The 26,590-nt window shown below is 30.7% G+C and overlaps 2 protein-coding genes and 1 pseudogene across 2 annotated transcripts; 2 read left to right on the top strand and 1 right to left on the bottom strand.

Moving 5' to 3' along the window:
* The first annotated feature begins 4,294 nt into the window (after positions 1-4,294).
* LOC114370300 lies at positions 4,295-5,496 on the top strand (annotated as a pseudogene).
* An 8,354-nt stretch (positions 5,497-13,850) lies between these two features.
* LOC114369829 (transcription factor RAX2-like) lies at positions 13,851-16,217 on the bottom strand. Its single transcript, XM_028327085.1, has 3 exons — positions 15,891-16,217; positions 15,389-15,518; positions 13,851-15,078 (listed from the first exon to the last, which is right to left on the bottom strand). The coding sequence occupies exons 1-3, from the start codon at positions 16,024-16,026 to the stop codon at positions 14,382-14,384; spliced, it is 963 nt and encodes a 320-aa protein (XP_028182886.1). The 5' UTR covers positions 16,027-16,217; the 3' UTR covers positions 13,851-14,381.
* Positions 16,218-19,331: 3,114 nt separating this feature from the next.
* LOC114369861 (protein PTST homolog 3, chloroplastic-like) lies at positions 19,332-26,447 on the top strand. Its single transcript, XM_028327129.1, has 13 exons — positions 19,332-19,522; positions 19,603-19,722; positions 20,450-20,607; positions 20,695-21,408; positions 22,126-22,228; positions 22,344-22,404; positions 22,495-22,545; positions 22,673-22,726; positions 23,806-23,925; positions 24,735-24,859; positions 25,191-25,242; positions 25,488-25,629; positions 25,963-26,447. Exons 1-12 carry the CDS (start codon positions 19,374-19,376, stop codon positions 25,584-25,586), a joined length of 1,806 nt encoding a protein of 601 aa, XP_028182930.1. The 5' UTR covers positions 19,332-19,373; the 3' UTR covers positions 25,587-25,629; positions 25,963-26,447.
* The last annotated feature ends 143 nt before the right edge of the window (positions 26,448-26,590 follow it).

Genomic DNA, 26,590 nt, shown 5'->3' with positions numbered 1-26,590 from the left:
AATTTTACAGTATTATATCAACCATTTAGGTTATAAACTATATTTTTTTAATTTTTTAGTAAAGAACAAGCATACTATTATTAGATAAAGTACATAATTAGTTCATTGACAATTATTTTCTTAAAATAATTTGCCCCAACAAGCAAGTAAACGATTTATTTACGCAAATCGAACATATACATTTTTCTTGATAGCATTCGAACATATAAAAGTAAACCTTCACAATGCTTGTCTTTTTTTAGGGACAATCGGTTGGGCTGATGGAATGGCTGAGAAATGTTTGGATGGGATTTTTTTGTAAGGTCAGACGGGCTGTGCCTAACTGATTTTTCAATTTTGATAAGGCCATAATAGGATTAAGTTTGACTTTGGATATGGGGATGGTTTCTTAATAATAAATAAATCGAGTAAGGTTATGGTTATTATGCGAGAGATATTTTAGTTAATTTTTAATTTTTTTATTAGTTAAAAAATTTATTTATTTATTTGATAAATAATCTTTTTAATAATTTTTAGTATTTTTTTAAATGTTATTTAAAGTAGTATTTTTTAAAATATTAGCTTTTAATTTTTAATTTTTTATATTTTTTTATCCTTAATATATTTATCACCTTTTTTAAATAAATTATAATTTTACTGTTTTTTTTTGTTTTTGTTACTCATTCACCTTTTCATACATTAGACTTATTAATATTCATCTATCTCTTTTCTTTCTCTAATGTGTAGACCCTCGTTTTGTTTTTCAATGTACATATTCACTTTTTTTTCCAAGGAATGGTATTATATTTTTAATTTGATGATTAAACTATTTTTTTTATTAATTTAGCATTATAAATCAAGGCATTTATAATGATAGATGGTAGGGTTTTTTTTAATTATATTTTACATTTTTTATGTTAGATTATTTATTTTAACCATTGTACTACTTATAAATATTACACTAAATAACATAATAAAAATATAATGTCTACTCAAGTGAATTTTCTTATATTATTTTAAACATGATTAAAAATATTTTTAAAATAGTATAAGATTAATAGTAGAATATTTAACATGAAAAAATATAACATAAAATAATAGAATATAAATATGTCTATTTTTGTCATTATACATTTTTCAGTTACTTTAATCGTTAATTTTATCGAATACTTATAATTTAATAAGTTAATTTTTCAACTTTCAACTAGTTTTTTAACTAGTTTTGTCAAAAATTAATCTTTAAAAAATCAATTTATTAAATTTTTACCATTTTTATTTAAGTTTGTAATTCTTAAACCTAATCACTTATTGTTATTTTGATCACTAAATATATGTTGATATTATTAAATTTCTTGTATTGTACATTACTATGCACATACAAGACTAAAATAATAATTTACTCTAAATAAACTTGTAGGATTTACTAGCTATTTTTTTTGTTCTTGATCTTTCTTAGAATTTTACTATTGCTCCTTGATTAAAGTCTTTGATTTTTTTCTTTCTTATCAATCTTCACAACTGCAAAAAAGACATTTAACAACGGTTAATAGAAGAATAAACCATCTTTACATTAAACGTCATTGAAAGTTGAAATATATAATGACGTTTATAAAACAACCATCGTAGAAAAGTCAAATTTTCTAAAACAATTATTTGCTAACAATTGGTTGTTAGCAAACAACCGTCTTAGAAAGTCCATGTTCTAAGACGATTTTCACCCAAGACCTGCTTTAGAATGTCCACTTTCTAATACGGTTCTTGGCTAACAACCGTCTTAGGATACTTTCCAAGACGGTGCCAGATAAGAACCGTATTAGAAAATGTATTTTCTAAGACAGTTGTTAGCTAAGACCCATCTTAGAAAGTGAACATTCTAAGACGGTTAGTTAAGACCCATCTTTGGGGTGAATTTCTTACTCGAAGGAAAAAGAAGATTAACAAAACATTCATTATAACTTCTGAAGAATATAGTATCGAATATGATTTTAATAAATTATTAGAAAAATCCATACCTTGGTGACTTAATTGAGAGGCCATGTACAACAATCAATCATGGAGTCCACCAGGTTAAGAATCTACTTAAGCTACTACCAGACCTGCTTGGAATAGCTTGGATCATATAGGTTGGATCTGTAAAAGAGAAAAGACAAGGCATTACACTTTCAGCCATTGATCCTTTCAGTGTGTCTACACACATCATTGCAAGAACTTTTAATCTTTACAAACCTATGTATTTGAGAGTTACGGGCAGGGTCTTCTGTGCAATATAATCTTCAGTGTGTCCCTTATGAATATCTCCAAAAGTATGGATAACTTTCCTGCACGAAATTATTGAAGGCATAAATTTCATATGCTAGGAATCTAACTTTTAGCCAAGATAATTATATGCAACTAAGGAAGAAATATAGGGCAGCAACAAAGGGGCAGGAACCCATTAACATAATTTGTGTAGCATGACATGAATTAATTATCTCAGACCAAAACACGGGAAAAGAGAAAACAATTATTTTTCAATGTTCAATTATCCACATGCATCCACAATTGCATATGTCATAATATACACATCTAAATCCCACACCAATACGACCACAACTCAAGGGATCAAAGATAGCATGAGAATGCACCTTTGCATCAATGCAACAACATTGATTGACTTAAAGATATTCTCAGTTAGTTTTCTCCAAGAAAGAAGCCAAAAAGTAAACTGTCATTGCTAAATGTAGACAATTAATTTTGACTTTGAAAAGCAAAAAAAGGGCGCCAATATACAAACCTTGCAGAAAGGTCGTAGACATTGGTAATTTTAGCCATACCTGTTTGACATCCACCCTGACAATAAAGATATGTGATATCAAATATATTATCATATTCATATATCATTTCCAGAAAGCTGCCTCTTGGCACAACATTCTATGAATTATAGAACCACAATTCATAGAGCAAAGCTCCACTCTTAGCTCAATTTCCCAACTAAACCATTATCTCATAAGAAATTCAACAAAAAATATAACGATCGCTAAATTTATAAGCTCAAATGTTATCAACATCAAGCACATAACATTACATTTTGGCAACAAAAAAAATTATAAGAACTATACCAAAGTTGCACATTCTTCTACAAGACCAGGTCCAACTATAGCATGCAATCCAGAGCTGCTCACCATCAATCCACCTCGAACAAGTATCAAAAGTAACAACAGAGTCCCCACTGTCATTTGGCAATCCAGCCCGAGATGTGGCTGAATTTGAAGTGGCCACGGGCCCATACATTTCAGGGACTCTTATCAACAACACCTAATACGCTTTCCAAGTCCTAAAATCACTACAATTGCAAATCAAAAATCCAAAATTTCACACCTCATAAGTTATTCAATTACCACAACCTCAACAATAAGAACCCTCCTTTCAAACAAAAAAACAACTATACATGAGATTCCAAATTAAAATTCAAGGGTAACCCATTTCTTCAACTATCATTTGTGATAGCTAGGAAGAAAATGCAATAACAAATAACAAAAATTGGAATCTCAATTATAAAGTTAAAATGAAGAGGGAAACCTAATCAGATTATTTTCCTACAGAAGAAAATGAGATTGTCAAACTTAACATGTTTTGCAAATAATCATCCTACAAGGTCAAAATGATATTCAAAAACCAGCAGTGAAAAAATTGGCAAATATTAATATAGAACATATTTTGTATAGTGTAATTTGTATCAAGTGTAATGATTTATCAAAGACTTTTATATATTATTTTCATTATATTATTAGAAGTATTTATTTTCTTTGTCAATTAAATAATTTTTATCAAAAAACGTGATCAACTATTTTCATAAAAGTCTTCTTTTCAAACATGTTTATGCCTTTAACAAAAACTCGAATCTAAGACTTTATTTAAAGATATTGAATTTAATTTATGTTACTTGACAAATTTATATTGTAGATTTCAATAACACTTATTTTTTTTCTATATATCTTTTCCTATCCAACTATAACTCCTGCTATAATCACAAATATCTCTTATTATGCTTTTCATTTCCCTCCTTAAGTGTTGAATACAGTTTGAGTTTGGTTTCCCAATTTTTCCTTCTGAAAATTTAAAAGTCTGCCTCCCCTCTAACATTCTAGCATGCTTTCACCACCCAAAACATTTTCATACATTCATTTTACTTTTTGTTTTTCTATTCCTTAATTTCCCAAGGGAGAGAGACAGAAAACTGGACCATCAAAGAGATATATAACATAAAAAGCTGCAAAGCTTCCATAACCATTTCTTTACCAAATTTTCCTTCTAAGAAAAAAGCATATTAATGATAATGTCTTTTCCCATTTTCTTCTTTACTCTTCTACCTTTACTATTCCACTATTCTCGTTGCACCACCGTTATAGTTGATGGGTCTTCAGAATGGAAGAACCCCACAGTTCACATTGGAGATTCCATCAATGAGTACTACACTACTACTAATAGTATCCCAGAAATGAAAAAAAAAAAAAACAATTGGAATCTTTGTAATAAGTATTCTTTAACACTAGCAACTAACATTATTCTCTGATTTGCCTCTGTTTCAATTTTCAATCACAAGCAACACTACAACATCTACATTTTCAAGAACTAGAAAGCCTTTGATCTTTACAATTTCACACAAGCAACTCTTCTCACCAACCCCAACATTGCTTCCTACACGGTAAGGCCTTTCAAAACTTTTCATCTGGGTGCTTTGTAAGTTCTTTCAAAACCATTGATTTTGAAAAAAAAATATGAAATTGTTATATCCACTTGTCATAATTCTATGAGTAAAACTCATATGTAGTTACGTAAATATTTTGTATACTATTCTCTTATTAGAATTGAAGTTTCATTTGGATAACCTATATTTTGATATTTGATATAAAGTTTTAAACTTTTATCATGAGAGCTATCAAGATTAAAAAATAAAAACCATTAAAATAAAAATAACTACAAATAAGTTGGCTTAATCATATTAATCTTATCTTGTAATACTTTATAAAGAAAATAATATACAAAAAAAATCAATATATCTAACATCTTAAAATATAAGATAAATTAAATAAGAAAATTCTTGAAAAATTAAACATTTTGTGTCATTGTTTTCTTATACCAATTATATGTTAATGTTGTTAGTGGCATCCATCACGACTTGGTTTCTTCTACTTTAGCTTCAATGATGGGTCCCTCAAAGCATGCCAAGCTTCTCAGAAGCTAGCAATTAAGGTCATCACTACAGTAGCAACAACAACCACACCACATGCTTCAGCAATGCCTCCTGCTCCATTTTCTGATGAAGTGTCACCATCTCCTCTATTTCCATGGCATTACAATAATCCTCTGCATGCAGCTTCACCTGGTCCTTCACCTTCAACAAGTGTGACAGCTCCAATGGTGCCATATAAAAGTAGTTGCATGCCCTTTATTAGCAGTAACCCTGCAGTTCCTCTTCCCACTGATGAAGTTGACTCTGCTTCTTCTATACACCCTCTTCCCACCTCGTGGTCATGAACTACAGGTCTATCTCTCTCTCTCTTTTAATACATTCTTTTCTTATTCTCTCCTCCATTTATTTGATAAAATTCATGTTTCCATCTAAATAATAAATGAATAAAAGAAAATATAGGACTCCAATCTGTTAGTAGAATTAACATAAGTTCTATCAAAAAGGTTTTAATCAATAATTTGCAACTATAATTATGATAGCAACTTGAAGGTTTTTGGAGTATTTAAGAACATAATTGAGGTCGCATCAATCATATTTATTCCTAATTTTTCATAAAGATCATGATAAAATGTCAATTATGACCACAATTTAAAACTATTTTTGAATGATAAAAATAATAGTAAAACAAATATTGTTATCAGTATTTCTCATCTCACTCTATTTTTTATATTTGTCAACGTATAGTTTTCTAACTTGATTGTAGAAACTTGACAATATTATAGAATATTTGTTGGTTTTCTATTTATGTTAGTATACTTGAACATTAATGTTCTTTGTGCATGATAAATGTGCTAATTACTATTAATGTTCTCTCGCTTCTCTTGCTCCTTCCAATTCTGCTTTTCTTAATCCATTTACCAATTTTTACTCTTCTATGCTAGCATGATTCTTTACTTGCCTCTTGATCCTTAAAACTTCATTTGCATTTTTGTTTTCTTCCTCCAAAATGAAACTAGGGAAAAGTCTCCTAATGTTTTTATAGTTTATTCCCTATATTATAGGCATTTACTAGTCTGCTAACATAAACCATTGTATTTCATTGACTAATAACTCTAACTAACTAAGGGTATCTATCATTCTTCAATTAGGCTTCTCTGAGTATATAAATGTATAATGGGCAAAATAAATAACCATTGAACATATATTACAAGCAATATGTGATCAAGATTTTGAAAGGGTTAAGGAAAATTATGAATGACCACATTTTGTTAATGGCTGGTGCTAGGTGCACCCAACATTATTGCTGGTGCACCCAACATTTTTCAAAAATGCCAAAATTTCCCTTGTGTCTTCTTTTTCCTTTTAAAAGTTGTTTTATATTTTAAAAACGACACCAACCATTTTTACACAGTTCTTCTTCTTTGTTTTCTCTCTTCGGTGCGCAGTGCTTTGCCGTATTTTCTTCGTTTCGTTGCGATCGTTTAGGTTCGGTGAAGGTGAAGGTGAAGGTGTCGGTGTTCATTGTTGCGGTGGTTGGTTCGTCGTCTGCAGCATACGAGGTACGCATTTATGCTGGGTGTATGCGAGGGTGGTCCGTAAGTCGTTTAGATCAAGTTGATCTGTAAGGTTGATATGGATCAACTTGATCCGTATGTTGATTTTACTTCTACAGATCAAGTTGATTCGTAAGCTTATTGTGGATCAAGTTGATCCGTATACAACTACTTTCATGCATAACCTTTGCGGATCATCTCTAACACTATTATGGATCATCTCATTCCTAACATTTGTCTACTGCGGATCAACTCAAAGGCTATGTGGATCATCTACAGCTAACCTATGTTTATTGCGAAACAACGAAAAGGCTATGCGACCTATGTCTAGTGGGGATCAACTCAAAGCCTATGCAGATCAAAAGAAGCCATACAAAATGTACACCAATCACAATGGAAACAGAAACGCACCACGGGGAGGGAGAACACAACTTACCTCGACAATGCCGACGAAATGCGCAAAACCAAGGGGACTGAAGAAGAAGGCACCACCATGCGTGCAAAATCAATGGGGATGAAGAAGAACGACATAGTGGCATGAAGGAGAAGGGTTGGGCTGCTAAAGAAGTGCTGAAGAAGAAGAAGAAGAACGGGCGGAAGAAGGAGAAAACGCAGTCACAGCGTGAAAATGGGCTATTGGGTGCGCAAAATATTTTTAAATAAATCAAGGGGCATTTTTGTCTTTTACTCTTAAGTGCTGGGTGCACCAGCAATAATGTTGGGTGCACCTAGCATCTCCCTTTGTTAATTAGTTTCCAATAGTTGTATAATGAAGCAAAATTAATTATATAGTATTCTTTCAATAATATTCACTTATCAAATCAAGAGACGTGGACTTGTTCAGATAGCTTTTAAGAATTTCTCTCTTGAAAATACAAAACTTTCTCCATTAAAGCTCTAAAAAATTCTTGTATTATTATAATTAGGGTGAAGAAGAACACAAAAAAAAAACATATTAACTGTTTAACTCATCCACCAATATCTAATACAACACAACACAAAAAAAAAATTGTTTCCTCTTGTATTATTATAAATAGGGTGAAGAACAACAATACACAAACCACACCTTGGTGCGTGTTACTACGGGAGAAGAACAACAATAATTTTCTAAAAGGATTAGCAAGATAACCCTAGACCTATATAATAAACCCCATTTACAATTCAAACTATAGTTCTTGCAAAGAATTCTTTAGATGATCAAATGTTAGACAATTCTAGATTCATTTTGTCCCATATTGTGACCCAATAATCTTGCACCCTATAGTTTACTGACAACAAATTCTTCATAAGGTACACGAACGAGAAAGTAAATAAACAAATATGGGAGACAATGAGACAATGAAATGATGAAAAATGGGTAAGCTATAAAAGTTGGGGTCAAGCTCTGTACATACCACTTGTGTAACCGCACACGTGACGTCGCGAGGGAGGGCTTCATTGAAGGGAACTAAGCGCTTCGACTACCTCACACGTGATTCGAAACATAGCTCTTCACCGAGGGAAGGCAAACTTGTTGACGGAGGGCGGCCGGGGAAGTTCGAGAGAGCTCAAGAGGGAGTAAGGCTAGTTTTTTGGTTGCGCGCGACAATGTTGTTCTTCGCGAGGTAGGGCTTTTAAATTCTTTGGAGAATGGCGACAATTTTTTACTAAAACCCTTTGTAATTTTTATGTCATATAATTACAGGATTGCCACCAAGACACATTTTAAGGCATTTTTCAATAACCGTCTTAGAATGTGCTTTGTAAAATACATTTTTCAGTAGGATAATTACAAAAATGCCACCGACTTATTTTCTAAGGTAGTTCCACAAAGAATCGTCGTAGAATAACTATCGTAAAAACACATATTTCTAGTAGTGCTTATTGTTAAGTAATAATGTTAATGGATGATGTAACAATAATGCTAACAACCTAATGACTTGTCATATTATCAAGAAGTTTGTCACGATAATTATGTGAATTTTCTAGATTAATTATATTTTTAATCTCTCATTAATTTAGAATAGTTGATTACTCAAACTAGTTGATTAGAAATTAACAATATAATTTACCAAAAATATTACATATGATTATTTTATCAAATTTATTGATTATTTGACAAATTATTGAATTGCTAACATCATTGTTACGTAATGAATTAATGTTATTACTTGATAATAAAGACTAAAATTGATAATGAAAAAAATTAACCAATCAAATTTTAGATTAAAAAAAGAAATAAAAAAGTTTATGAATTAAAAAAATAGTAAACCTAAATCCTTACTGTGATATTTATTACTTACTGACAAGTAATATGATCTTTACAATATTGTATGGAAAATATTAGTGACATATGTCTGACGAACTTGATATAAACTTTATCTATTATAGTGTTAACTGATGAATATTCAATTTTATTTCATTACACAAAATTACATCAATAATATTTATAGGCAAACAAGTAACTTTTGGTGAGTATTCCTAATACCGGTCATTACCGGTGATAATTTTATAATCTCAATTCTTCACTGTTAATTTATGGTCTAGGTTCTTTATCTTTAAATCTTCCTTTCAATTATAATCCACTCAAGATGAAATTTATTTTACTACTTGGTTAGTTTGATATCAACAATTTTTGTAATTTAATTTTTATTTAAAAATACCAATTATTTAAATTGTATTTAAAATTTGTTATTTATTTTTAAATTAATTTTCTTAGCAATTATTTTTTTATTATCGGGAAATGGCTCAAATAATCACCAAAAGACTTTCATGATTTACCTTTTGGATGCCTTGTAGTTATCATGGTTGTCCGTCTGAAGTTTGTATTTGGATCCTCTGCAAAGGTGATGCTTCTGTAGTGGTGATCTTGACCATTGAATTTACATCTGATGGTTGTTGATGACAAAAATATTTTTATAGTTAAGCTTCTTATGGATCACACACTAAATGTTGGGACATATTTAGTGTTTCAGAAAACTTTTTTCATTGTAATTTTTTTTATCTCCTTATGTTCATGTAGGCCGTAGCATTGTTGTTTTTTTTCTCGCTTTCCTATTTGTCGCCAAAAGGAAATGTTCCTTTTACTTTAAGCCCTATTTGAAAAGTAAAAATATCTTTGTTTCAATTTTTTTTCTTAATTTAAGTTTGTTTAGTAATAGAGGAGATTATGAGTATCACATACGAAACATGTGCATCAATTAACATGGTATTTTAACTTAACTACTAATTAATCTTGAATCCAAATCTTAAATATGTAATAATGTTAAATACTCAAAATAAGAATTTTGTTACTCATAATTATTCTATCCAACTCAGAGAGAAAGAAGGGATAATCATAGTGCTTTGATAATAATAATAATAATGTTCGTGTTAAAAGATGGCCGAAACTTCTACTCCTTTCGTCGAAAGATCATTTTCATCTTCTTTTTTTTCACTTAGTTCGAATGGTGTTATTTGAAGGAATACCTATAAAAGGTACTTTGACGCTCAAACAAGAGTTTATCTTAGAACAATAAATATGTCTTTTATGAACAATTATCTTTACCTAGGGATCTAACCTTTTTGTACTAATGTTGTTGGGCCTTGGACTCTTGGGCCTAAGCACAATGATTACCATCTAGGTAATACACCATCTAATCCGGCTTAGGTGGCTTAACCCCCTGATTATTATTATTTATTCAAGTGTGGTAATATGTCTTTTAAGGGATCACAGATACTTGGTGTCTTGACCAAATACCTACTTGATGCATTACTTTTGTCATTTTGTGGGGGTTAAATAGGTACACAGTGTCCTACCCAAATATTTATCCGGTATAAATAATGATCTTGGTGATAAAAGTGACAATGATAATGATAACAATAATAACATGGCAATTATAATTAAAATGTGTGGAATGATTATGACAACGACGATGATTGCAATAGTGAGAATGACAATGATAATAGTTGTAATAATAATAATTATTACGGTGATAATAATGATAATAATAGTGACAAAAATAATAAGAAGAATAATTATAATTGTGATAAAGGCGATGAAAATGGTTATTATATATTTTTTAAGCTTAAATACATTTTTAATTTTTGTAATTCATTTTTTTTGTTTTTTTTTCATTACAAAATTGTTTATTTATTTTTTAGTTCTTGCAAATTATGTTTGTTTTATTTTTAGTCTTTAAAACATTTTAGATAATATTTTTTCATTATTCAAATCATCATCTAAAGTACCTTAATGACTAAAAATAAAATAAACATAATTTCCAAAGACTAAAAATATAAAAATAATTCTATAAGGATAAAAAACAAATACTGAATTGTAAGTAATACAAATATATTTAAACTTATTTTTTATTATTTACTTTCATGATTAAATGTAACAAATGAAAACCTAAAGACTATGGTTTTGACTTTTGGTACGTTCTTGTCTCATATAGAATCTATGTACCAGCTGAAGCACAATCACTCCATGAATTCAAATACTACTAAATATTGAAGAATACAATGATTGACCTACTATAGGAAATAAATATCAAATAATCGTGGAGGACACGATAAAAAAAAAAACAATTATGAGTGTGGGTAAATGTAAAAAAAAGAAAACAATTTTTGATTGGCTGACTCTCATTATCTCTACAACAACTATTAGAAGAAGAAAAATAACAGCTAATTCTTTAAAGACTTCTTTCTCCTCGTGTTCAGAGAAATATGAAAGCTGAAAACATGTTGGAAAATTAATTCCATAAAAGAAGATCTCAGTCAAACGGGATTTTCTAGGGGGGAGGGAGTAAACAGTGCTTTTTTGACATTTATACATTCACTTGCATTACATGTTAGTAGAATAATAAACACGTTTCGCCTTTGTGTTAAGACTTTACGACATTTAGCTGTATTTTCCGTGTCTATTATATGATGCCAGTTGCTAGCAAGTGTTGTTGGTCTAATCTCGTGGGAATATAAATGCAAACAAAATTGGTGAAGAGGTCAATGCATGCTTTTGGCTTCAACTTTTCAATCAGTTATTTCCTTGGAAAATTAAACTAATAATTAATACTTTATTCTAAACAAATGAGTACAAGCCACCAACCAATGACTTATCCAAGGCACTATTATCTTATGGTCATATATTTTTGGAGCCTCTTGGCTAATCTCCCATATAATGATTCTTTCTTAGATGCATCACGTAATACATGCTTTAATTAAATACTATCTTTTAAATCTTTGTCCCCCTCGTTGGATTTGTTTATTATTGTCTCACTTTCAATTCAATATTTATGGACTATATTGTTTGCGTTTCCTTATAACCCGATGGTTTTTTAAAAATGTTTAAATGAGGACAATGTGTGTGTCTTAAATTGATAATCTAACCGTAAATAATTGAGGAATATATCAAACCAAGGATTATGCTGCATACTTACAACCTAACTTAATTATTAAATTGAGAAATTCTGCCTAGACAAAGCATGTTTTCCTCATAGACATGTCTTAATTCGAAGTTCTATATTGGTCATGCTTTGATTATATAAAAAAAAATACAAATTACATCATATATCTTTTATGAGAAGTAATTATGCTCAAATTAGGTATATAAACAGTAAAACTCTTTAAAAAAATACAGCCACATATCCAAAAAAAAAAAAACTTGAGATTGTTGATTAAATTAAAATAACAACTTCAAGCCAATTAATCAACATGTTTGATGGTTTCAATTGTGTCAGCTTAACAATATATATGAAAAAATAGCGTGACATATAATGGAAAAAGTCTTAAATAAGCACAAATAATATAAAAATCTGAAGAATATGTGATTATTAATATATTAGATTTCAATTTTGACAAATTATATTAGTTTTTCATTTAGCTAGATTTAAAATCAATCTAATCTTTTTTCTTTTCCAATTAGTCTACTATAGATTGCTTCACTTGATCTTTTTGTTTTGTCTGAATTAGTTTAATTTTGAATACTTCCACGCCATTGATCATTTTATAAGCAAGTTTCACATGGCTGCGACCCAGTGATTTTCTTATTATATTGTTTTGCTAGGTCAGTTATAAATTAATTTAAAAAAAAAAGTCCAAAAGATTTAGATAGGGCAACTAAAAAAAGATTTAGATAAGGACTCGCCTCATTTAATAACCGTTGAATGATTTTCTTTTTATTAGTAAACCCGTCCCTGAAATTAAAAATGCTAGCGATAAACTTTTCAATGCTATTGGTCAAGATTATTAAAGACTGATAGGTCTAACTTTTTATTTAATGGGTTTCTCTCCATTTTATAATTTTTAATAAATTTTAATTAATAATAAAATAAATGTAAAAAAAACATATTAGAAAATGTGTTAACACATTTTTTAGTTCTTGAATTTGTAACAATGTTGTCATAATAGTTCTTAAAATTTAAAAAAATGTCAAATAAATTCATAAACTAAAATAATTTCTAAAATAATCTCATACTTATTGATTCAGATGTGATAATATATAATTTTATCTTCAATCAAAATTTACTTATATTTTAAAAATATATTATATATCAAAGAAATTATGAGCCAAAACATTAATTCATTTGCAAGTTCTATACAATGTCATAAACTTACTTTATGAAAAATAAATCAGATCAATAACCTCTAATTTATATAAAATTATTTAATATATAACTATTAAGTTATATATTAAACTTACTTTCTGCTTCCCTTTGTTTTGTGCCTGTACGTGCTTCCTACACTGCTCATATGAAGCATTTCATACTGAACCTTTTTTTTAATATAAAATATATCACAATATACAATAATGGTAAACGAAGGTGCCCAATTTATACTGTCTTTTATATCGACAATAGGAATGGTGCATCAAATTATTTGATAAATTGAGTTGAAAAAAAATAATTGACTTGTATGTAAATTTCTTCTTTTAATTTTTGGTGAGACCAGGTATTATCCATATACCCTTTCAATTTAAAACTAACCATCATTTAAATTTTAGTTTAACCTTAATTTGCAAATTTCATATTTTTTTGTTTATGTATAAATAAACAAAAGTTAAAATAAACGAAAAGTAAAATTACAGTACAATGGTAATAAGAATGGGATTCAAATCTAAAACCTCACGTAAATGACTCAAATTCCATGACATTAACTAACAAATGAGTAAACAATCTATAGTCTCAACATTAACAAAATGAAATAAAATCTGTATGGAGTAAATAAATACGTGCACGATCTACATTGGGGAAACAATAATAAAACCATGATCGTTAAGCAAAAATTAAAGGTGCTTTTAGGTGCATGATTGGAAGCAAAACTGTTACATAATATAGTATTAAATAATAGTAGTGGATTGCTGCTGCAATCCTCTTTCTAAATCTGGTGGAAGAAGGATTCAGGGTGGTCTACTTTACCAGGTTTCCTCAATTCCTTTCTGATTCATTTGTTTTTGGACACATCCATCATGGTTATGTTATTATGGTGGGGTTAATGATACCTGCACCAAGTAAATGATACAAAACAAAGGAAACTTCCAACATCAACATGTACTGTAAAAAAAGTAAGTGGACCAATTGAACACTAGTACACTACCTTTCCCCCACAAAAACACACACCAAGTCCAAATCAAATCTGAATCTTCTAGTACTAGTTCTAACTTCAACCCATGCCCTTGTTTATTACCCTTTCAAATGTTCTTGATTTTTAACTAGTCAGCATCAGTAGTACATGGCCATTTCCCCTGTCTTGCTGTCATCAAGCATAAAGTTGTTGCAACTACTAGTGCTAATTAGCTGTTTAATTTCTTCTAGACCATACTCTAATGGACTTTCTCCCCATAATCTACTTTCTTCATCTGTCACCCCACTATTAACCTTACCAGCATTGGAGGGCACCAACTTTTGAGTATCTTCCAGTTCCACCCCACTATTGAGGTAACTAAAACCACCACCTATTATCTGGTCACAAAAGGTTCCATCACCAATAAATCCAAGTTCTGCTTCCTTGACATGATTGATCTGATTGTTGTTGCAACTTCCATCTGAAGAAGAGCTGCAACTTGTTTCACATCCTAACATAAAGCCACTATTATTAACTTGGTAATTCTGAAGGCTCTCAAAAGTGGAATAATTGTCACTGAGAAGACTTGAATATGTCATGGACTCGGAGCCTGTAAAGGGCAAATGGGGTTGGTAGTAGTAAGAGTTGTTGTGGTTGTTTTTGAAGGATAATGAGGTGAAGGGTGATGATGGTGTTGAGTTTTGAAGCATGGATGAAAGGTTAACTTGGTGAGGTTTCTTCAGTGCTGAAGGGTTCATTTTCACTCCCATCATTTTTTTCTTAAGCTTGGTGTTCCAATAGTTCTTGATATCATTGTCAGTCCTTCCTGGCAACTGAGATGCTATTATTGACCACCTGCAGTTATCATAATGAGTTCCCAAATTAGAAACATGTAGCAGATCTAAAAGTACATGTATCAATATCATATTTTTTAAATCTATAAAAATAAAAAATGGTGTGAGAGAGTTTACAATAACTCATGAACATTGCTTAACCAACTGAGTTAATCCCTTCTCCTTGACTATCAATATCATATCTACTTTGATATTGTAATTCCCAAGATGTGAAAACAAATTCTTTGATACATGATCTTTCCTCATTTATTTTCTAAAGTATATTTAAGGTTGGTTAGAAAAAAGTGGGAAATAAGTGAAATGAAGAATACCTGCTTCCAATGCTAGCAAAGAGAGTGCAGATTATTCTATCTTCACCTTCAGAAAACTCCCCATGCTTAAGGTTTGGTCTGAGATAATTAAGCCATCTGAGTCTACAACTCTTCCCACATCTTTTCAAACCTGTTTGAGACAAATTAACAGATGCCATCAGGAACACAAGATAGAAGAGAAAAGTTTAGCAGGTAATTAAGAACCCTGCATGTCAACATATTGTAATTACTCTCATTAGCTTGAAGAAAGTAATTAAAGGTTTTAAATTGCGGTCACAACTTCAGTTTCATTGCATTTTTTGATATTAGTGGATAAATGTGACCGATATGATTACAATTGCAGTTGTGGACACTCCAAAAACCTTAATGTTTGGCCAAAATCTTGGTCGTTAACCGTTTTAAAACCTTCTAATTTCTTCAAACTTCACAGCTCACAAAAATAAAACAATCAACTTGAGAGAGAACAAGGGGAGAAAAAAAAAGGGTAGAAAGAAAAACTTACCAGCTTTTTGTGGGAGAGCAATCCAGTTCCCTCCAGTTCCATGTTTCTCTATGTACTCTCTTAGCTTTTCATCTTCTTCAGGACTCCATGGCCCTTTCTTTACATTGGCCTTGTCACAACAAGGAGCTCTTCCCATCTCTTCTCACACACACACACACTTGAATAAGGCTCTTTCTTCACTTGAAAAAGTTTATATAGCTTAAGTCAACGAGGGAACAGCCTTTATTATAGATCAAAATTTTCACCACTGTAGGCTTCTAAACTCATAATTGAATGAAAGAAGTTTCCATCACTACTATATTATAGGACCCTCTTGCAAAGTTTAAATTGGTCACTGCATTCACAGTTTGTATATAAAAGTATAGAAAGTCTGCTCCCCGAGTTGTATATAGAATAATAATAATTCATCGAAAGTGATTATGTATTGCTAGTTTGCTACACATTTTTTCAAGGGATGGGCCAAGTCTTCGAAAACAAATGTCAACTTGGAAGTCCAATTATGTGCTATTTGTTCTCATTACCTTGTAAAAAAATATTAGTTTATAACCAAAGGGGTTAAAAGATATCATGGTCTCTAAGCTGGGACAAAACAAAAAGCTTGTGTTGCTTCCGACTCATATTATAATCATACGTTTAATCAAGCGTTGGTTTAATAAAATTGTTTTGATATAATTTATTGAATTAAATTAAAAATAAAACTTACAAAAGAGTTATATATAAGCCATGCTAAACTTAATCAAATACGTGTTTTAAGGGTGCATATAATAAAATAAGTCTAAACAAACTATGTAAAACTTCTAAACATCGTCCTCGCTGATTTGTATAATAAAAAAATGTAAATTACATTTTCTCTCTTAAAATATACTTAAATTATATTTTCTTCTCCTCTTATTTTAAAATATGCATTTTTATTCTTCTAGTAGATGAATATGTATTAAGTATTATATTTGAGTTTGTTTTAAAACAAATCATCTTTTTTTAAGAGATTTTTTTTTTCACTTTTGTGAATCTTGACACAATTGACATAATTGGAAACTGATTTTGAATATTTAATATAATATAGTGATTTTTTAAAGATTAAATAAAAAATTTGATAAAATTCAAAAGCCAACATTATAAGTATTTTAAATTCTATTTATCTTCTAAAATATTAAAATAAAATATAAGATATTCTAAATTAGTTATTGTTAAATGACTTATAAAAAAATTCATAGATTGAGAAAATCATCTAAGATCTTGTTGTGTTTCCAAGTGGGGGAACAATTTATTTAGCGGGAGAATTATGATGTTCATCATGTTTGTAAAATTTTCTTAAACTAATGACAACCATACAACATGAATAAAATTAATCTTTAATCCAATAAATTTGGAGACATATGTATTCTATTATCCAAGAAAAAGAAAAAAACTTATCTAGAAGTATCATAAAGTCATATACATCTTTTCAAAAAACCCATTCCAAAATATAATTTTGCATTTTATAATTGGTTTTACATAATGTAATGAGAATTGCATGAAACAAATGCTGAACTTTTGTAGCTCAATTAATACATTTGGGCCAAAACATTCTGTGACTGGGCCATCATTTTTGGGATTGGAACCTCCTCTCATACACACTCTATCACTCAAACTAAGTATTTTTATTTTATATTTAATAATGATTTAAATATCTTTTTGGTCCTAGTTAATTTTTTATTGCTGTATTTTTTTAAAAATTTTAGTTCTTGTGAGTTTTTGCTTTATTAATTTTGGTCCTGTAAGATATTTTGTTTATTTTTAATCTCTCTAAGTTTGTATTTTTTTAAAATTTTAATTGTTGTAAGTGTGAATTTGTAGAGACTATAAGTGAAAAAAATTAATTTTAAAGGGACCAAAATTGAAAAAAATACTAATTTACAGGAATTAAAAATAAACAAAATATCTTATAGGGACCAAAGTTAAAAAACACAAACTTACATGAACTAAAATTAGAAAATGAATTTATAGGGACAAAAAAGGAAAAAAAATATTAACTTACATGGACAAAAAAATATAACTAAGCCTTTAATAATTAATATTATATCACTTTTCATATATTTTTAAAAATTTCTTTGAATTTAAGGAAAATTTTCAAAAAATACTTATTTTTGCAACAATAGATAAAGCCGTAACTCGATATTTCTGAACTAAAAGTAGCAAAAAAAAAAAATGCACAACATGGTTCTTAAAATTTAAATGGAAATTTGTAAGAGTAAATTATGTGAAAGAATGTCATCAGACAATAAGAAAACTCGTATTACTATTTTGGCTTGCATAAATATATTAATTTTTAATCTTGTTAACATTAATCCTTAATTAAGATTTCAAGTAACTAAAAGTGAAATATTTTCTTAAAAAATTAATAAATATCTATTACATCAAATAATAAAAGTGTAGTGAATAATCTCTTTAATGAAAAACTTGCAATTTTAATTACTTAAAATTAGGTTTAAGGATTGATGTTGGTAAAATTGATAGTTTTTTTAATAAATAATGTTAAAAAAAATATACCCGACAATTTAAGGATCGCGATTTACAAACTAAAAATAAGTTTTTCTTTTGCATAAATATACAGTAATATATGTTAATTAAGGCTTTTCGATTCATAAGCTATTGTAGGAGTACCTAATGCGATCAGTATAAAAACTTTATTATCTCTATAGTTTTTTAAACGTTCAAATAATATCTGTGTTGAAATGAAAAAATACTTTACTTTAATACTAGGCACTTTATAAAAATTTAATCCCTTCCTTATTGAGTAAAATACACAGAATACTTTTAAAAAACAAAACGAATATCACACAGACTTTGCATAACAATTTGTAAAATTATATTTTCTCATTTATTTCCAGCTGATTTGAAATTGTAAATATCATGTTATCATCAATTTAAGTTTTTGTGACATATATCACAAGAATCTTCGATAAGAAACCATCTTACTTTATTATAAATCCCATGTATTCTTTATTTGTATAAACAAATGTATTCTTTACGTATTTCTAAAAGAGAATTAGTATTTTTTTCCCTCAAAAGAATAAAAACAAATTCAACATGAGACACACGTTCAGTTGGTGAGAATAATAATAAATGTACGTAGGAATGCTTTATATGAACTTAAAGAAGGAGAGATAATAGGAATGTCATAAATAAACTCAAATGAACAAGGAAAGATAATTTGTGAAAAAAATTATTAAAATAGAAAGAATATCTAATCATAAAAATGAATAAGAAATTGTATTTATTATTTATCAATGAATATAAAATATTTTTTATTAGTTATATATTCTCTATAACTACCCTAACAGAAAACTAACTCCTCTAACTAATTATAACAGAATTAGTTAATTTAGATAACTAACAAGTAATGCAAGTTAGACTAAGAAGATGATGGTTAATAAATAACTGGGATTTCCGACGAGAATTATAATGGTAGTAACGAAGTACTAAAAAAGAAAGAAAGTGTAAATGGACAGTGTGTGGGTGTGCTACTTCCCGAGCTGCACCATCTTTCCCTGTCGCCAGTGCAAGCTCTCTCCAACGCACCTTCTTCAATCTTCTACCTCAATCTCTCTTCTCCGCGTACGTGCTTCTCAAACCACAAGAGCCATAACAAGGTTTTCCCTCTCTCTCTCTCTCTCTCTTGTTGATTGAATTTCTATGTTTCCTAATTCGGTGGTCATTTTTTGCGATTCAGGAAAAGTCGAAGGCTGAAAAGCGACGCCGAGATCCGCAACGATATCCGCGAATTCCTCAATTCGGTTGGCCTCCCGGAGGATCACATTCCCTCCACCAAAGAGCTTCTGCTCCACGGATGGTCCTTTCACTTTTCCCTCCATATTCGGCGTTTTTTTACGAACTATTCTCTCTCACACTTGAGGATAAACTTCAATAATCAATCGCTTAATTGTTTCCTTCTAAATTTCCCAATATTGAAGATATTTGATGTTATATGATATTTTATTTAGCTGATATGCTATGAATTTTTCCTGCATGTATACTGCAATGTAACGGTAGTGCTTGGAATTAGAAAAAATGTCAAATAAATCCTTGAAATTAAAATTTGTCAGTCAGATTAGTCCTTATGCATAGCTTCCTTAGTCGCAAGGTTTTAAATATGGTCGGGGTCGCATTACGGTTTTGTGGCGTTTGTTGATATCACGGAAAATTACAGGCAAATGTGGCTGATGGGGTCCCAATTGCAGTCACGTTGCGGACAGTTAAGAAACCTTGATGTTGCGGCCCAAATCTCGGTCCCAGGCTGTTTTTTAAAACCTTGCTTAGTCATAAGGATAATAAGTTACAAAATTTAGTGATTATATTTGCATAAAAATAAAATAAAATTAGCAATTATATTGAAAATAAGTTGTACATTTCAGGGACTAAAATGACAGACATTTCAATTTCTGGGATTTATTATGACAATGCTTTACAAATTCAAGGATTAAAATGGGGGTTTACTCTTTTTTTTAGCTGTAGCTGGAGGAGGTTATGTTTATTTTTATTATAGCCTTTTATTTTTGACTTGTTTTCTCTACTTATAGGAATGACTTGGCAAACATTGTCAGAAGGAGAGGGCATAAACAAATTCAGGAGCTTCGAACAAGAAGCTCATTGAATGATGATGCTGATTTTTTGAGTGCTGAAACTAGCTTAGATGAGGGATTGGATGCTGCAAATGGTTTTGAAGATCCTTTAACAGGTCAATTAAATTTCTTCTTTATGAATGGATACTTATTTTGTGTTGCTCGTGATGATGACTGATGACATAATATAATGAAATTTAAAGGCCAGAGTGAGAAAGTGGACAGTTTGGTTGATGATATTGAAGCTTTGACAGAGATTCTTCTAGGAAGTAGTTCTGGTAGTTTGTATGTTGACTCTAGTTCAAGTTTAGGTGAAGGTACTAACATTGCTGAAGAAGCCTCAACTAATATTGTAGAGGATGGTCTTAGTGAAGTTGAAGATCATGCTGAAGTGGTCAACGATGTGACGGAGGGGAATTTCTACCCAACTGAATTGACTAGTGTGGATAATGATTATGATAGTTCCATCATGCGTACAGAAATTTCTGGTGAATTACCGTTTGAGGCAGTGTCTTCTGGAAATTCTGAGTTTGAGGATAGTCTAGTAGGCAAAATGGTGGGAGAGATAACCTTGTCGTTGACAGAAAGCCATTCCAACACTTCATGTAATGATTCCAATCTTGACACTGAAGACAAAGAGTTTAGTCATTTGGAACCATTAGTTGGTTTCCCTTTGGAGCAAAAGGACTTGGGTGCATTAGAAGGTCTGAATGACAGCAAAGATGATATTGTTGAGGATGTTACAACAACCTCTGAAGTTTCTGTTAGGGAAAATTTATCTGGTGACAACAAACTTGATTCAGTTGTTCATTCAGCGGCTGACAGCAATTCTACAAATCTTGACACTTTGGCCAACTTGTCTTTGAAGGAAAAGGTTGCAAATTTTATTCAGAATGGAGATTTGGATCCAGTTGAAGGTAATTGTAATGTGTAGTGTTGTATTGTTTTGAAATTATGGGGTTTTAAATATAGAGGGAAGAAGAGAGATGAAAGAAAATGAAACGCTAAATTGATATTAACTAAGATGTATTACAATTTATTGAACTATTGATGCATTTAATATATTCACAAAACATAGAGCACTGACCCATATTTATGCTAATCATTGTAAGATAAGGAAATATCCGTCCTAAGTGATAATGAAGAAATAGGAAAACTAATCTGATAAAATAATCTAAGACATTCTAAGATATGAGAAGATATATTCATATATTCTAACTGTCATCATGAATGGCTTTAGCTATGCCTTTGACAACTGTAGCTTTTGATTTGAGTTTCAACATATTGAGTAAAGAGAAGACAACGACCAAAAAAAAAAAAAATGATCTACCTTGCCTCTGCTCAAATTTTCACTCTGAATGTTGGGCTACATTGCCTTGACTTATTTTTTTTTTGAAAAAATTTCTTTGGCAACAAGTGCCTATGCTTTAGTCAAAGCCCTTCTAATGAACAGATAAATTCAGAATAATTTCTTTGTTTATTGCAAATTTTATTGACACTTTCTTTTTGTTCCTTTTCAACAATGTCCCTAATTGTTTGATTCTTAGATCATGTCTCTTGCATTTCAAATGGGGATGGTCCTCAAGAAAGCAAAGAGTATATTGAATCCAAACTTGTTGTGTATATGCCACCAGGTACCCATCTTCCTGAAGATAATAATGTCATGGCTCATGGGAACTCATTGACATCCAAGCAAGTTGTTCCATCTGGAGCATTGGATTTGGATCAGCCTCTTTGGTCAGTATTTTGTATTATATGGATGCTAGTAACCAACTGGGACTGTGAGAAGTTCATTGATGTTTTTCATTTGAACTGAACCCCCCCTTTTTTTCTGCATTCAAATCATATATAGGGATGATCACTTGCCACACGAAGATGTAACTACTCATTTCAACAAGGACTTGGATACTGAGGTCATTTTTGTTTAAATATCCAGAAATTCTATCTCAATTGACAGCTTCTTGTGACCTTAATTATTTGCTTTACTTATTCTCACTATGCAGGCTCCAAAAGTGCCAAACGAAATTGAGATAAATCATCTCAAGTTCATGCTGGTAGTAATTATTTAAAGTTTCTGTTGTGGTTTAGATTTTGCTAAAGCTAACTAATTTTTTGTTTAGAATTATGAATATAATCTTTATCATGCTTTTTCCTCTTCCATTTGCATTTTTTTTTGCTTAGTATCAGAAGGAGTCGGAACTGTCTTGGCTGAAGGAACAGATTGACAAGAAAAAGGTAAATGAGAAATATCTGAAAACTGGCACTACAAGATTTGTGTGTATACTACTAAGATACCAAAGTACTTTTTATTTGAGCAATCGTCCTTTGTTGAACTAGCTTTTATGATTGAGTTTGACACCCAATCCATTCTCAGTCGTTGTATATATTTTCTGGCATCTGCCATGTTAATTGTTAGCATCAAAATGGCATTTCTCTGGGCTTTGACACCTTTGATTCACCAGTTAAAAAAAACATTTCTAAATTCATTATGATGGACCTAAGAGTAAAGATGATAGAAAGACAGGAATATGAGTGCCTGAATGGCTAAATGAGTGATAGAGAGAGACTATAGATTGAGAGGTGACATCAAATGTATCAGGGAGAAAATAGATGACTGTAACTTATTTTGTATAGTTCATTTTCTCTTTTTTAGGAACTACCTCTTTGGATGTCTCCCTATTTGATTTTATTCTAGTTTCAGGAGAGAAAAAGTGTCAAAAACAAATTCTATGATTACATGAAATCCTGTTTGCTCAATGTGTGTATAATTATAAATGATGCTCTCTGTGAGATAACTTTGTAAAGGTTCTCTAACCTTTCTCCTGTTATGAAATCGTTTGAATCTCCTGAAATTTATGTCATAACTGCAACTCAATTTTAGGGATGATGATCATCTAAAATCAAAACATGTATGAAAGGTTCTTGCAATTAAAACTTGAAACAGAATGGGAAAATGATTGATCTTCTAAAAGAACCCAGACTCTCAATTTTTGACACTTCAATTGTAAGAAATTGCATGTGGTTATTTTAAATTGTTTAAAGCTTGTTGTCTGGTCTTAATATTAGGAAATAATATACTATCACATTAAACAATTATATTATAATGGGTTCAAAGTCAAGTGTAGTTCAATTTGAATGTGTCCCAAATCTGACAAAATTCAACATATTTTTGTTAGTGTGGAAGTGTTAACAAAACAATATCATTGCCTACTAGAAGCAACTGAATGTTCAGCCTTTCTCTCATCCCTCTCTTCAATGTATGAGAGTTATTCCATAATCCATACAACTCAGTTGCATGTTATTATTGCTTTCAGCTTGCTTTGTCTGTCTTGCAAACCAAGGCAGAGGCAGAAATCAGCAAAGCCAGAAAACTTATATCTGAAAAAGATGCAGAGTTACACGTTGCTGAAGGAAGTCTTTCAGAACTCAAGGAGGTATTGCATCTGTCTTGTTGTGGACTTTAATCCAGTAATGTATTCAGAGCATCTTGAATTCTTGGCCTAGTGGTTTTTTTTTTTTTTTGTAAATTTCAAGCAGTTTCAGATAGGAATATTGTTTATGAAATTGAAGAGTAATTGTTTAAAACTATTCATGTATTGGATTAGAAACATTCAACATTCCCTAAACTTATAATTGTAAAACAAGTCTTGTTGAACACACCATAAGACCACCCGATCCCTGCCTTTATAGAGTTGTGTTTTACTTTTTCAAGAGTTTCATCCGAAAGAAACACTTCAAACACCATCTTTAATTCTGAGTTCAAGGGTAAGTTTTGATACTCCCCTTGTGCTGAAAATTGTCCTATTGTCCCGGAATATACAATAATTTACATGGAACTATATACACATTCCTTGTGCTATACACAAAGGATGCAGCAGAAGACAACATTTTTAAGGCTGTAGGACTAAGGGAGGTTTAGCTGTATATGTCTGCTGTTGGATGCTAAAATATCATTGGGCTGGTTTACATTTGACCAACTTCATTTTTGATATTATGAAAATCTATAGTTGAATTCAAATGTTAATACAGCTATTTGGTCGTTAGCTTCAGTCAATGAATGGTGATGGGAGTGTGTTTTTTCACATGGAATATATGTTGGTTCTATTTGATCCTGTATATGGTGTATTTGGTAATCAATATGTGAAATCAGAACTTTCTATCCAAAAAGATGAAAAATAGATTTTATTTATTTAATAAAACTTGTATACATGTCTGAGTTCTGTTTGCCGTTATTATATTCCAGGTTCAGATTGAGTTCTGTGGTGATGGTGATGTTGTGGAGCTGGCTGGTAGCTTCAACGGTTGGCATCACCGAATAGAACTGGATCCTCAACAATCAACTAGTGCTTTAGACCTTGATGGATCAAGGTATAGATTTAACATGTTCAACTAGTTACTGTTAACTGATTACGTATTTATATGTCATTATTCTGTTCCTTTTGATCATGTATTGTTTGTTGATCATATAAGAGGAAATGTACAGAGGATTCTTTGTTTAGATGGCAGTTAGTGTTAAGGCTGAAATTGGAAGTATCATTTCAATAATTTGATTGGAATCAGCCAATGCCATTTAGGATACAGAGTGAAAAACATTTTGCATCCTTTGATAAAATAACAACATAATAATATCATATTAGTATTAGAAAAGTTAACCTGTCTTATAATATTGATATATGTTGTTCAATGTAATAATATCCAGGAGTTCCAGATGTTGGTCAACGATGTTGTGGCTTTATCCTGGTGTATATGAGGTGTGTGCATCTTCAATGATACTAATGATTAGAATCGCTTCCCCTCAGTCATTAATTTTCCAGTTTTTGTGTTCTCTCTCTAATTATGGGCTTTATTATTTTTATTATATTTTTTTGTTTCGTAGTGTAGCAGTTGAAATAGGTTGGTTTTTTTATTACCTGTGTGTTTCTAATTCTATTACCCTTTTGACTTGTAAAGCATAAATACTTTAAAATGATTTAATAACTATATTTGTTTCTTGTAGATCAAATTTGTCGTTGATGGCAAATGGATAACAGATCCTCAACGGGAGTCAGTAACAAGGGGTCACATACGTAACAACATTTTAAGAGTAGATAGATGATGCACTCTGGTTCAGGTCTCAATTGCTAGATGTATATAAAATGGTAAGATGGTGGTTTTCTTCTTGACTTTTCTTAATCATCAATTTTAATGTTGCCAGAGATACTCTGAAAGTGACAGAATCAAACTACGTGTTTCAAGTGATAATTGGAAATTGTGCATGTGCAACATTCTAAGATCAGATAGTTGATGCATTTAAATATTTAGTTATTGCCTTGTTCTTAATCATTAATTCACCCCTTTTCAGCGCATACTTGCACTTACAGTTAATTTAAGCATTCTCTTATAACTTCTTAAAATTTGTTTAATACTGAAGTTGTGTTTGATTTTTTATTTATTTTTTATGAGTGCCCTAATATTAGTATGAACTATTGTAGGGTACATAAAAATCGAAGAAAATGGTTTACTACGGATTTCTAATAAAATCACGTTTGACAGCAATATGGAAAGGAGGGGAGAAGAAAGCATGCAAGAATGAGCAGAATCTAAATGAATGTCTTTTACTACCGTCATGTTTGTACATTTGGGTATTTTTTTTGGTCAAAGTACATTTGGGTCTGAAACTAGAGATCATGACATCATCTGGGACTGTGCAAGAGTTAATTAGAAATTAGGAATTTAGGGTGGGATGGTGCAGAGGGATTTGGGTAGTCCTTAAGAGGTTGTAGCTTCAGACCATGCTATTATCAATCAGGGGAGAATTGTAGCCTCCTTCGTTTTGGTATTCCTCATCTCTTGTTTCTGTTATTCGGTTCTTCGGTTATTCTTTTGGTGGTCTTTATTGTCAAAGCCACTCACAAGAACCGGGATAAAAGTTCGTTTTCACTTACTGGACTTGAATGAGATTCTCTTTCACTTCCAATCTATTACATTCTCAGCTATAAGAAATATTCTAGGAAACGACAAACCCGGATTTAAGCCCAAAAGTGTTATTAAAGTGATAAAATAGTACGAGCAGAGATCATAGTTATCAGTCTCGAATATAATAGTACAAGTTAGATCATT

This window comes from Glycine soja, chromosome 10 (assembly GCF_004193775.1).
Source record: "Glycine soja cultivar W05 chromosome 10, ASM419377v2, whole genome shotgun sequence".
Lineage (NCBI taxonomy): Eukaryota > Viridiplantae > Streptophyta > Magnoliopsida > Fabales > Fabaceae > Glycine > Glycine soja.
Note: the sequence above shows the minus strand (reverse complement) of the source record. Positions and strands in the feature narration are given on the sequence as shown.